Raw genomic sequence first — 11,479 nt, 5'->3', positions numbered from 1 at the left:
ATAAATTATTCTAATCAAACATTTTTTAATTTTTTTTTTGACTGAAAATGCCTTGAACTGGATAAAATAAATATAAAATTAAAATTAAAATCGAATCGATTATGAGATTCGAAAATATTTCCAGGTAAAATCGAATGAAATTGAGAATAGAAAACTTCCCGGGAAAAAAAACAAAGAATGGATGTGAAAAAAAAGACGGATGAATGGATCAATAGTAAATAGATCACATTTTTATGATTGTTTTGGTTTTTCTTCCGTCTGAAGATTATTCATTTGTAAACGAAGATTTGATAATTGACTGGAAATTAGATTCAAAACATTTTCACGAAAATGTAGGCCAGATTTTTCAGCATTTGTATACCATTTTTCCAAGGTATATTGTACAATACGACGGCGAAGTTTATCGGAAAAACGTACCATACGTTGAAATAATCGTCGTACAGGTTGTTGACCATTCGGTTGTTGTTGTTGTTCATTAGTTTCAGTTTCAGGTTTCAATGGTGGTAATAAACGATCCAAAGCATTTTCAGCAGCATTCAATGATTTATCAACAGATTTTATAACAGTTTCCGATACATTCATTACTGAATTAACATGTTCGGATGCTTGTTTACGTAATGCATATGCACGTTGTAATGTTTGTTCCAAACGTTGTTCAAACATTGTACGTGCTTGTTTTGTATTTGATTGTACAAATTCCATTGTATCATCCATACGTTTTTGTACCATATCAAAAACCTGATTTTTTGAAATCATTGATACACCGGATTGTATTGTATCAAAACTTTGACAAGCCAAATTATCAACCAATTGAACTATTGGATTAAAATGAAAATCAAATGAATAATGGAAAAAATTTAACAAGAAAAAACTTACTTGGCTGTTCTAATTTATTAATCACCGGCATTGCTAATTGATTAGCCATTGATTCAGCCTGTGTTAATGTTGCATCAAACATTGGATTACTTTGTTTAATACGTGAATAACTTGATTCAGCCATTTCTAATGCTTGTTGTATTAATTGAATTTGACGTAAACGATCCATAATATCCAAATGAATCATCATTGATGGTGATGATTTCACAACAGATTGATTTGTTGAAGACATAATTGTTGTTTTTCACTTCAAAATGTAAAAATTTAGACTGAAGAAAAATCTTTGAATATTTTTTTGCAAATGTAGAAAAAATTTATCAAGTTGATTAAATCGTTGATGCTGCTTGAGGTTTGAATTTTCAAATGAATGATTATTGTTGGTTTCGAACATTCATTTAAATAGGCAGAAAAAAAAATATTGATTTTTTCGTTCAATCGTTCAATGTACATCGACAACGCATATAGCAAGTGGACCGAAGATCAGTGAATCATGTTCTTTGTTTTTTGTTTTTTGTATGATGAATGTATTTTTTTCGTTTCGTTTCGAAAGTTTGTCATCATTCAATATGCTGCCACCACCATCAACAACAGTACAGTTCGGAAGATCTGTGAAAAAGTAAAAAAAAAATCATTATTATTGATGATAAGACAAACACGATGATTGGAAATTAAAAATTTCCATATTTTTTTTTGCTGTGCTCAAAATCCAAATTTACCATCAATATATTGAGAGAGAAGAAAAAAAAGTTCAATAGTTGATTGGCACTGGGCAGATGGAGATTTAGGAATTTTTTTGGTTTTTTTGGAGAAAAATCTTCTGTAAATTTTCGTTTTCTGAGGATCATTATTGTTGAAATGCTTTTTTTCTGGTTCTGTTTAAAGATGCTTAACCATAATCATAATCATCGTCCAATCGTTATCATCCATAATATTTATCTTAAATATCGGCTTTTTTTTCGCTGGTTTGTTTGTTTGTTAAGGAGACATATGATTTGACGTTTTTTTGGATATTCAATATTCTCAATAAATGCTCAAAGTTATTTATTTTTAGAAAATTATTTTTTTCGTTATTTGATGATGATGATGATGATAATGAACCAATTTTTTTGTATAGTGAAAAAATATTCTCGGTCATTGAAATTTGTGTGTTTGTGTGTGTGTTAATCAAACACGTAGACACACATTTGACATCCGTTGATGATAAATGTTGTTGTTGTTGTTGTTGGTTTCCTGGCAAAAATAATTGTCGTTTTGTTTGGCTCACGATCTGGCCTGATCGAATCAATTTTTTTTTCTCTCTCTTTTTGCTCATGATTGGTTTTTTTTCGTTCGTTTTGTTTTTTTTATCCATTCTTTTGGTTTGGCCATTTGCGAATGATAATAATGATGATGATAAGGATTTTTTTATTTTGCAAATATATTTGATTAATGATGAAATTTGACAAGCGTATTTTTTTTTTTTTTTTTGTTTCTTGTTTCCGAATAACAAATAGCCATCATGGCAACCAAATGAAGAAAAAAAACAACAATATTGATATAAGGAAAAGGAGATATTCATTTCGGAATGTCAAATCTTTTTGTTTTGAGTTTTTTTTTACGAAAAACAAACATTCGAACGGAAAATAAAAATTTTATACGTACTATTTGTACGGTACAAAACAAAAAAAAATCAGGAAATAAACATTGGATTTCGAACGATTATGATCAATATATTTTGTTCGTTTGTCACAAAAACCGATTGTGATTAGATTTTGTTTGGTTGTTTGTAAAAAAAAATTCAAATGTTTTCTATAATTAAAATTAATGTTTGATCAATCAACTGCCTATAATCATCAGAAACAAATTGGCATCATTTCAACAAAAAAAAAATCGAGTGAAAAACAACAACGAAAAAGTATGTTCGCATGTGACACCAATTAGTTATCATCGATCATCGAAACAAATTGCCGGTATAATTTTAGATGAAGGAAATGGGTACTCGTGTTGTATCATCGATTGCATCATATACAACATGATTGATTATTATTGTTCAAAAAAAAAAAAAAAATTGTAAAATTGTGAATCATCAATCGATCGATGATTCAACTGGTAAACAGAAAAAAAACATTCGATAAAAAGTTTGTACCAAATTTTTTTTTTTTTTTCAAAAAAAATCCCAAAAATAAATTTGAATTTCTTTTCCTTTTTTTTCTGTTGACAGAGTACAAATCGCATAAAAAAAAACAAAAGAGTTTTTTTGTTTCCATTTCGAAATGTACGAAAAAAAGACGAAAAACTTTCCAGAAACACAAAAAAATTCATTAATCGCGATTGCCGAATTAAAAAAAATGGTACATTTTCAAATCAATCAATGGACTTTGGTTTTTTTATTAATCGATGACTAATCGAATCCATCAATCGTCATTTTTGTTTCATGATTGATAATTTTTTCTTTTATTTAAAATGAAAAATTTCAGTTGAATAATATGGTGGTGAAATAGTAGCGAAAAATCTAAAGATATAGGGTCGAGGATGACATAATGATGATTTAATTAATAGAAAAAGGTAATGTTTGAATTTTTCAAAAAATGACATCTTTTTTTCCTATTACAGTGTGTGTGTGATGGATGATAATGAAAATGAAATTGAAAATTGATGAAAAATGAAAGCAAAAAGAAAATGATAACACAGAGTCAAAAATTAATTAAAATGATGAAATATATTGTGTGTGTGATGCTAAAGGTGATGTTTTTTTTGTTTGTTTTTGGTTTTGATGATGCTGATCATAATAATAATAATAATAATAATAATTTTTTTTTCAAATTCATCATTCATTCAGTAATTAAAATTCTCGTCGATGATAACGATCTGGTTCAAAATATGATGTTATAACAATACGATTATCAAATTTTCTACCTGCTAATGATTGTTGTGCACGTTGACAATCATTCGATGTATTATATTCAATAAAAACTTTACCTAAACCAGGTACTTCAACACCTTCAATTGGTCTTGGTATTTCCATTGAACGTATTTGACCATATTTTGAACATTCTTGTTTAATATCTTCCATAATATCTTCATATTCTTCATCATCAATTAATTCTTCAGGTAATACCATATTCATTAAACAAAGTACTTCAGTTGGATTACCAATAGCAGTTGTCATTGCTGTTATTTGTAAACCAGGTACTTGCATTGTAACTGGACCAGTTAAAATTGCTGGATTTATTGTTACACCTGTTCCTCCACTTCCACTTGGTGCATTTGATGATGATGATGGTGTTCCACCCATCGATGATCCAGTCATACCGGATTTTGCACCAACACTTGCACGTTGTACAATTAATCTTTTATCGCCTAATTGCATACCATTTAAACCATCGATTGCCTTTGATAAATGAATTCAAATTGAAAAAATCCATAATGAATAAAAAATAATCAAATACCTGATCAGTAATTGATGAATCAGCATATTCACAGAATGCATAACCTTTACTTAATCCTGTAGCACTATCTTTAACAAGATTGAATGCTTTTAATTGACCAAAACTCATTAATAATTCTAGAAAAATTTAAACAACAAAAATTATTTTCGATTTATTTTTTATTTTTTTTGATTAAACTAACCTTTGACTTGATCTTCATTAAGATAATTTGGTAGACCACCGATAAATATTTTGTATGGTGAATCACCAACAACTGTAGATACAACACCCGGTACATATGGTGTTTGTACTGGTGCTTCGGTCATACCTGGCATTGGTTGATAATCATGTGGTCGTCTTATTTTTAATGATTGTCCTTTGAATGTAATACCATCAAAAGCCATTGCTTGTGTTGTTTCATCGATTGATCGAAACTATGAAAAGATAAGGTAATTTTTTTTTTTTTTTTTTTGAATTTTTCATTAAATAAAAAACAAACCTCAAGAAAAGCAAAATTTTTATCCAAATTTATTTGACATGCTAAAACCGGATTACCGGGTCCTTGAGCAAAACCACAAATATGCATTTGTTGATTAAAATATTCAATCATTTCTTCTTCGGAACAACCAAATGGAATGTTACCAACATATAAACGTCTTGCTTGTCTTGTTATTGTTGAACCAATTGGTACAGGTGCAACACCTGGTGTTGTTAATAATGCCGGTATTTGACCAGAACTTTGCATAGCTTTATATTGTACAGGTGATACTGTTTCAAATCCAGGTGGTGGAATGTCCCAATATTTTGATGGTTTTTTACGACGGGAAATTCTTGTACCACCGCCGCCGCCATCACGGGTTTCACGTCTAGAATCATCATAATGTTGTTGTGATGAACGACGTGGTGAACGTGAACGTGAACGTGATGTACGTCGATTTGTTGTTGTTGATGATGATGATGTATGTTGATGAGTTGTTCTTGTTGATGATCTTTCACGTGATGATCTATGATGAGATCGACGATGATGTGATGATGATGATGAACGATGGCTATTATCCGGTGATGATCGATTACTATTTCGGCTACTTTTATGTGGATGACGATGATGATGACTATCACCACCACCACTGCCACCACCCCCACGGCTACTACTACTACGATGATCATCTAAATCAAGAATATTCTTTAGTGGTAAATATCATTTGATTATCAACAAAAAAAAAATTTACTTTTTTCAGTTACAGCTGCTCCCATTTTTGTGTTTTGTTTCGGTTTTTTTTCCAATCAACCAAAAAAATTTACAAGTTGAGCAGGGAAGACTTTTGAAAATGAAATTCTTATATTAAAGAATTGATAAGAGTTTTTTACGAAAGTTGAAAATCAAAAAGAAAGAAAATTTAGACCATATTTTCTTTCAATTTACACACAATACAAAAACCAACAACATGACAAGGATTGTGTGTGTGTATTGATAAAACTCAATGACCAGTTTATACATATATTGAGTTTACCTTTATAATGATAAACTTGTATTGTATAAACTTTTTATTTAAAAAATTTGAATTTAAAAAAAAGTGATCAAAAAAATGTTTTTGTTTTTTAAAATTTTAAAATTTTATTTTGCCCCCCCTCAACAAAAAAATGATCATTAATTTAAGATTAATTATTGTGCGCAGGTCAAAAAAAAGAAAAAAGGGTTAAATAGGGATTTTACAAACGAAAAAAAAAAGAAACATTTTTTTGTTTTCTGTTTTGACGGCAGCATTTTTTTACGTTATTATCATTATTATTCTTGTTGTGGTTTATATGATGAACCACTAAAATCATTCAAACCATAATCATAACCATACATTGGTGATGCAATAGCTTGTGTTTGAACAATTGGAACGGCTTGGACATTAGCTTGAACTAAAGCTGGTTGAACTAAAGCTGGTTGAACTAATGTTTGTTGAGCATAAGCTGGTTGAGCATAAGCAACTTGTTGTTGATGATAAGCAGCTTGACCACGTGGAACAATTGTTTCAACTTGTTCTTGTACTGGATTAATTTTTTGTTCAACACGACGATATGGTGAAATAATTTCACGTACTTCTTGTACAATTGGTCGATGTATAGTATGACGATTAATATGTGGTTGATCTTCGGAACTAGTTTCTTTCAATGATCCACCAGTACCTTCATGAACACTTTCAACATTAATGTTTGATGAACGGGATTTCATCAAAAAATTAACAGTTGGTGCTGATGATGGTACTTCAATATTCAATGCTGGTGATGTTGATAATGTTGTTGGTACATCATACATTGATACTTTATGTTCAGTATTAACAGCAGCAACAATTGGTCCACTATGTTCATAACTTTGCGACAATAATTGTTGTTGTGGTTGAGCAGCAGCATAATAATATTGTGCTGCTGGAGCAGCAGCCAAATAACCAGTATTCAATAATAATGATGATGATGGTTTAGCCATCAATAATGAATTACCACCGAAAAGACCATAATTACCGGACCATGAATTACCGGAAAGATATTTTCGACCATATGAATTGCTACCATATGAACCACCACTCCACATTGATGATGGCATATAACCGGTAGCTGTTGCCATACCGATCAAAGCCAAACAAATTGTAAACTATTGTAAAAATTTGATTTGGAAAAAAATTATAAAAATTTTAAAAAATTTAAAAAATTTAAAAATTTTAAAAAATAAATTTACTCGAAGCATGATGTTGATAGTTGATGGTTGGTTGGTTGTTGTTTTTTTTGAGAAGAGAATGTGATATGATTCTTGGTTGAAATTCTTCACCAGTATTTATATCAAAACAGAAAAAAATTCTTCGAATCAAAGTTTAGTAACAGAAGAAGAAGAAGAAGAAGAAAAATCTAGAATCCTTCTGCCATAAAAAAGTAGTTCAGGTTTTTTGTTTCAGCTTTTGCATTGAAAAAGGTCATTATCACAATATCGGATAGCCTTGATCAAAATGTTGCATAACAACAACAACAACAACAAAGACGATAATAAATTACTGATCAAATCAATCAGTATTTTCGCGAAGAATTTTCAAAGAATTTCATCGCGAAAAAAAAATTCTTAAATTGAATTTTTCAAAATTTTTTTTCTTTACTTTATTTTGGTTTCTTGGAAAAATTAATAATTTTGATAATCGGATCATCTGATAAATTTTAATTAAATTATTATTGATTAATTTGAGCAGCCGAAAAAGTTTTTTTCCATCAGATATCATCGGTCTTCATCATCATCAAACCGAACAACAACAACAACAAACCTCGACGCTTGACAACAACAACAAATTTGGACATTCAAAAAAGTACATTTTTTTTCAATACCTGTCCATGAAATTAGCAATAATTTTATGGACAACAATTTTTCAAACAAATTTGTTTTTGAAAAAAAAAATTATTAACAAAAAACGATATGTTGATGATGATGATTATGTAATGAAAATTGCCTTGAAACAAGAAAAAAAAAAATCTTTTTTGATAAAAAAACATCAGAAGAGGCCCAAATTTGGTTGCTGTTGATAAATGGAATTTTTTTTTACATTGGGAAAAACCAAATCAACAACATCTGAACATTACAGAATATCCAGGTCGAGAGATTCGATATCGTTTTTTTGTTGTTGTTGAAAGAGTTGGCTACCCTCAATGATATTTTTCATGATATGATTGGATATTTTTGATGATGATGATGTATATGTGTATGTGGATGATAATAATCATTATTATTATCATTATCAGGCATCATCATCATCATCATTGTCATTGTGGACGTTGATTTTTGTTGTTGTTGTTGTTGCTGTTGCTGTGGTCGTGATATTATCCTTGAATTAGGTCGTCGTCGTCTTCTTCGTTGCTGTTGCTGTTGTTGTTCTGTATAAAATTTTTCTAAACTTTGATAAAAATCTTTAAAATAATTATCTTCTAAATTTGATTGTGGTGGTGGTTGTCCAACATAAATCGGTGGCTGTCTTCTTGTTATAACAGGTAGATTAATTGGTTCCATATCTGTTCCAACGGTTGATGTTCCCACCGTTGATGATAATGGTAATTTTTGTTGTTGATAATATTCTGGATCAACTAATAAATGAATTTGTTGTTGTTGTTGTTGTTGTTGTCGATTATTATCATTATTATCAAATGAATTTCTATTAAATTTTTCATCAAAACGTTCATAAAAACGTATCATTTTAGGTGTTAATTGTTGTTGTCGTTGTTTAATTTGTTGTTGTTGTTGTTTCGATAACATTTCCGGATAAACATCGAATAATTTATAACTATATTTACGTTTCGATTGTTTTTGTTGTAGTTGTTGATCATCAATAGGTTGAAATAGAAATGATTGTTTTGGATGTTGGTGATGATAATCACTATCGATATTACTATCGATATTATCATCGAATCTTAAACGATTCGAACGATATGAATTTCTATTCATAAAATTTTCAATCGGTTGTGATTGTCCAGTTGTTACTATCGGTAAATATTTGGCCATTTTTACACTTATCTGTTCATATTTTGTTGCTGGTTGTTGTTGATGGTAATGATCATTTTGATTATCATCATACGAATCAAATATCGGTATCGTCATATCATCATTATCATTATCATCATTAAATTGTAATGCAAAAATGATGCTAAAACCATTCAAAATGATTAAAAAATCAATAAATAACCAACAATGTTTTCGTTGTTGTTGAAGAAAAAACATGATGATATTGATTTGTATTTGTAAAAAAAAATAAATCAATAAAGTTGATGATCATCGAATAAGAACAAAATTGAAAATGTCAAAAATTTATTACAATTCGTACGGTATAAATGCCCGGTGAGCGATATATCGATTATCATCATCATCATCACAATCGATTGTTTGTTTGTTTGTGAAGAAGAGACAACGAAAAAAGAATGGATCACTTTTGTGAATCAAAAATCAAAAAAAAAGTGATCCAGTTTTTTGTTTGTTCGCCCATTCTTTCTCTCTTGATATGACAATCATTTAAACAACACCGGGAAATAGCCATCAATAAATTCAACACAATGAAAGAAGAAGAAGAAAAACATCATCATCATCATCATCATTACCCGATATCGGAAATGGACAATTCATTCAATGTCCATTGTCACCAAAAAAAAAGAAGAAAGTATTCATTTTTTTTCACTATTTGATTTCCGTGCCCTAACAATATACAAAAATCAAGAAGAATGAATGAAATGTAGAAATAAATTCAATTTCATAATGTGTGGTAGTTCTGGTTTTTCTCCCCATCATCTTTGTTTGTTTCTTTTTCGGAAAAAAAATGAACAAAACGAAGAAGACGAAGAAAAGGTAAGTTGATGCGTTTTTTTTCTCCTTTTAATTTTGAAAATTTTCAATGATAATATGTGACCAATCAATTTTCTAAAATATTTTATATTCATTCATTCATTCATTCAATGATCATTGTCAAATTTGACAAATACATTTGTTTACAAAAATTTGAATTGTGACTAGAAAAAAAAATTTGAATTTGAATTTTGACCGTAGATTTCCGTATAATCAAATCAATTTTAATCAAATATTCATTCATTTTAACAAACAAATATAATTTAGAAAAAAAATTATATTATATTCACAATTCATAGTTAAGTGAGGTTAGGTTAGGTTGATGACAATGACTATGACTATGATTCATAGTTGAGTGAGGTTAGGTTGATGACAATGACTATGACTATGATTCATAGTTGAGTGAGGTTAGGTTGATGACAATGACTATGACTATGATTCATAGTTGAGTGAGGTTAGGTTGATGACAATGACTATGACTGTGATTCATAGTTCAGTTAGGTTAGGTTGATGACTTTTATTTTTTTTTTCTTAAATTATTGACTCTCTATAACACTGTGAGTGTTAATTTTTTTTATTATTGTTAATTTAAAATTTAAAATTATCGTATTATTGATTTTAATTATTAATCTAATATCGATGTTTATTTACCATCTATGTTCTTCCCCCCTATGTTGTTGGCAAGACATTACAGAAATTTTCATTTATTTCTTATATTAATTAAGAATTTTGATTCAGTGTATTAAGAAATCACATTATCAACATGAAAATAATTGAAAACACGGTCTATAATTCCATTTTCTTTCATTAGATTTTCAAGTACATTGTCCAGTAATGATTGTTCTCCTGATTGTGATCCGGTTTCGGATGATATTGATGATCTTGTTGATGGAGTTGGAGTTGGAGTTGGAGTTGGAATTGAAATTGGTTTTAATTTCGATGATGATTTATTTTTTTCAAAATCTATTATTACTTCGGTTGGATTTTCAATATGTTTAGCAATTTTTTTAAGTTTGGCACTGAAAAAAACAAAATGATTGGTTTGTTTGCGATCAGAAAAGTGTGTTAGAAATCAAGAATAAAACTTACTTGGCAAGATATTTTCGACATCCAAAGAATGCACCGACAACAATAGAAATAAAAAGAACAGAAAGAATAATAATTCCTAGTACCTTAGCGGCATTGATTTGTCTTTCTTCTGTCCACCAACAGTTCCAACTATCTTGCGTTGAACTGATTTTATCGCATACGGATGTAAATAATTTTCGTGTGTTTGTTTCGATCTGTTGCGAATAATTCTGGTTACATTTTGCTGCTACCGTCAATTCACAAGCCATCGCGCACCAAATGAAGCAGCAAAATTGTTTCGTTTCATAGAACTTTATGTTTCCAAAAAAAAACGAAATTTGATTTCATCAATAATTTTTGAGAATCATTAAATGAAACTTACATATTCGTCAATCGTAACTTTCCATTCACGATGTGATGATTTTTCACATTCATTGAATTGATGATAAACTGATTCACTACATTGTAATGATTTCGGTAGACCATAAACCGATTTATATGCAAATCTTACTGTATCCCATTCAATTTGATCATCATTAATATCAAATACTATTAAGGAATCATCACCATTGACCATCCATACATTATTCAAAGTGATGATGTTAACAACAACGAACATCATCATCAACAACAAGTGCGAAAATAGTCGTTGGCTATCTGTATCCATTAAATCGAATAAAGTTTTTTTTTGAATGAAAAAGAAATAAAACCAAAACAAGAATAATATCGATAGCTAAAGGAAATTTATATAAAATTTTAGACCATTTTTTTTTAAATT

At 29.3% G+C, this 11,479-nt stretch overlaps 5 protein-coding genes and 1 long non-coding RNA gene across 10 annotated transcripts in view; 2 read left to right on the top strand and 4 right to left on the bottom strand.

The window, feature by feature from the left end:
* Window position 1: 1 nt before the first annotated feature.
* LOC113796588 (uncharacterized) lies at window positions 2-1,233 on the bottom strand. Its single transcript, XM_027346890.2, has 2 exons — window positions 877-1,233; window positions 2-815 (listed from the first exon to the last, which is right to left on the bottom strand). Exons 1-2 carry the CDS (start codon window positions 1,106-1,108, stop codon window positions 232-234), a joined length of 816 nt encoding a protein of 271 aa, XP_027202691.1. The 5' UTR covers window positions 1,109-1,233; the 3' UTR covers window positions 2-231.
* Window positions 1,234-2,564: 1,331 nt separating this feature from the next.
* On the top strand, window positions 2,565-3,474 carry LOC142645821 (uncharacterized). Its single transcript, XR_012846862.1, has 3 exons — window positions 2,565-2,993; window positions 3,077-3,206; window positions 3,333-3,474. It is a non-coding gene; the product is annotated as an uncharacterized LOC142645821 (long non-coding RNA).
* A 73-nt stretch (window positions 3,475-3,547) lies between these two features.
* On the bottom strand, window positions 3,548-5,727 carry U2af50 (U2 small nuclear riboprotein auxiliary factor 50). The gene is made up of 5 exons (XM_027346867.2): window positions 5,513-5,727; window positions 4,783-5,450; window positions 4,486-4,717; window positions 4,305-4,420; window positions 3,548-4,246 (listed from the first exon to the last, which is right to left on the bottom strand). The coding sequence occupies exons 1-5, from the start codon at window positions 5,535-5,537 to the stop codon at window positions 3,698-3,700; spliced, it is 1,590 nt and encodes a 529-aa protein (XP_027202668.2). The 5' UTR covers window positions 5,538-5,727; the 3' UTR covers window positions 3,548-3,697.
* A 145-nt stretch (window positions 5,728-5,872) lies between these two features.
* LOC113796582 (uncharacterized) lies at window positions 5,873-7,160 on the bottom strand. The gene is made up of 2 exons (XM_027346882.2): window positions 7,006-7,160; window positions 5,873-6,921 (listed from the first exon to the last, which is right to left on the bottom strand). Exons 1-2 carry the CDS (start codon window positions 7,012-7,014, stop codon window positions 6,070-6,072), a joined length of 861 nt encoding a protein of 286 aa, XP_027202683.2. The 5' UTR covers window positions 7,015-7,160; the 3' UTR covers window positions 5,873-6,069.
* A 1,948-nt stretch (window positions 7,161-9,108) lies between these two features.
* LOC113798311 (zinc finger X-chromosomal protein-like) overlaps window positions 9,109-11,479 on the top strand; it is a 35,503-nt gene continuing 33,132 nt past the window's right edge. For 3 of the 5 annotated variants that reach the window (XM_075823174.1, XM_075823173.1, XM_075823169.1), the window contains exon 1: window positions 9,517-9,636. In XM_075823174.1, coding sequence (XP_075679289.1) covers window positions 9,517-9,636 — 120 coding nt within the window. Of the gene's footprint in view, window positions 9,637-11,479 lie in introns of all 5 variants that reach the window. The other 2 variants (XM_075823172.1, XM_075823171.1) reach the window with 2 other exon arrangements.
* LOC113796533 (uncharacterized) lies at window positions 10,322-11,407 on the bottom strand. Its single transcript, XM_075823183.1, has 3 exons — window positions 11,084-11,407; window positions 10,723-11,012; window positions 10,322-10,652 (listed from the first exon to the last, which is right to left on the bottom strand). Exons 1-3 carry the CDS (start codon window positions 11,366-11,368, stop codon window positions 10,376-10,378), a joined length of 852 nt encoding a protein of 283 aa, XP_075679298.1. The 5' UTR covers window positions 11,369-11,407; the 3' UTR covers window positions 10,322-10,375.

This window comes from Dermatophagoides pteronyssinus, unplaced genomic scaffold (assembly GCF_027571235.1).
Source record: "Dermatophagoides pteronyssinus isolate colony J.1.1.1.1 unplaced genomic scaffold, Derpt_VIB-CSIC_2022.12 sq0024, whole genome shotgun sequence".
Classification (NCBI taxonomy): Eukaryota; Metazoa; Arthropoda; class Arachnida; order Sarcoptiformes; family Pyroglyphidae; genus Dermatophagoides; species Dermatophagoides pteronyssinus.
Note: the sequence above shows the minus strand (reverse complement) of the source record. Positions and strands in the feature narration are given on the sequence as shown.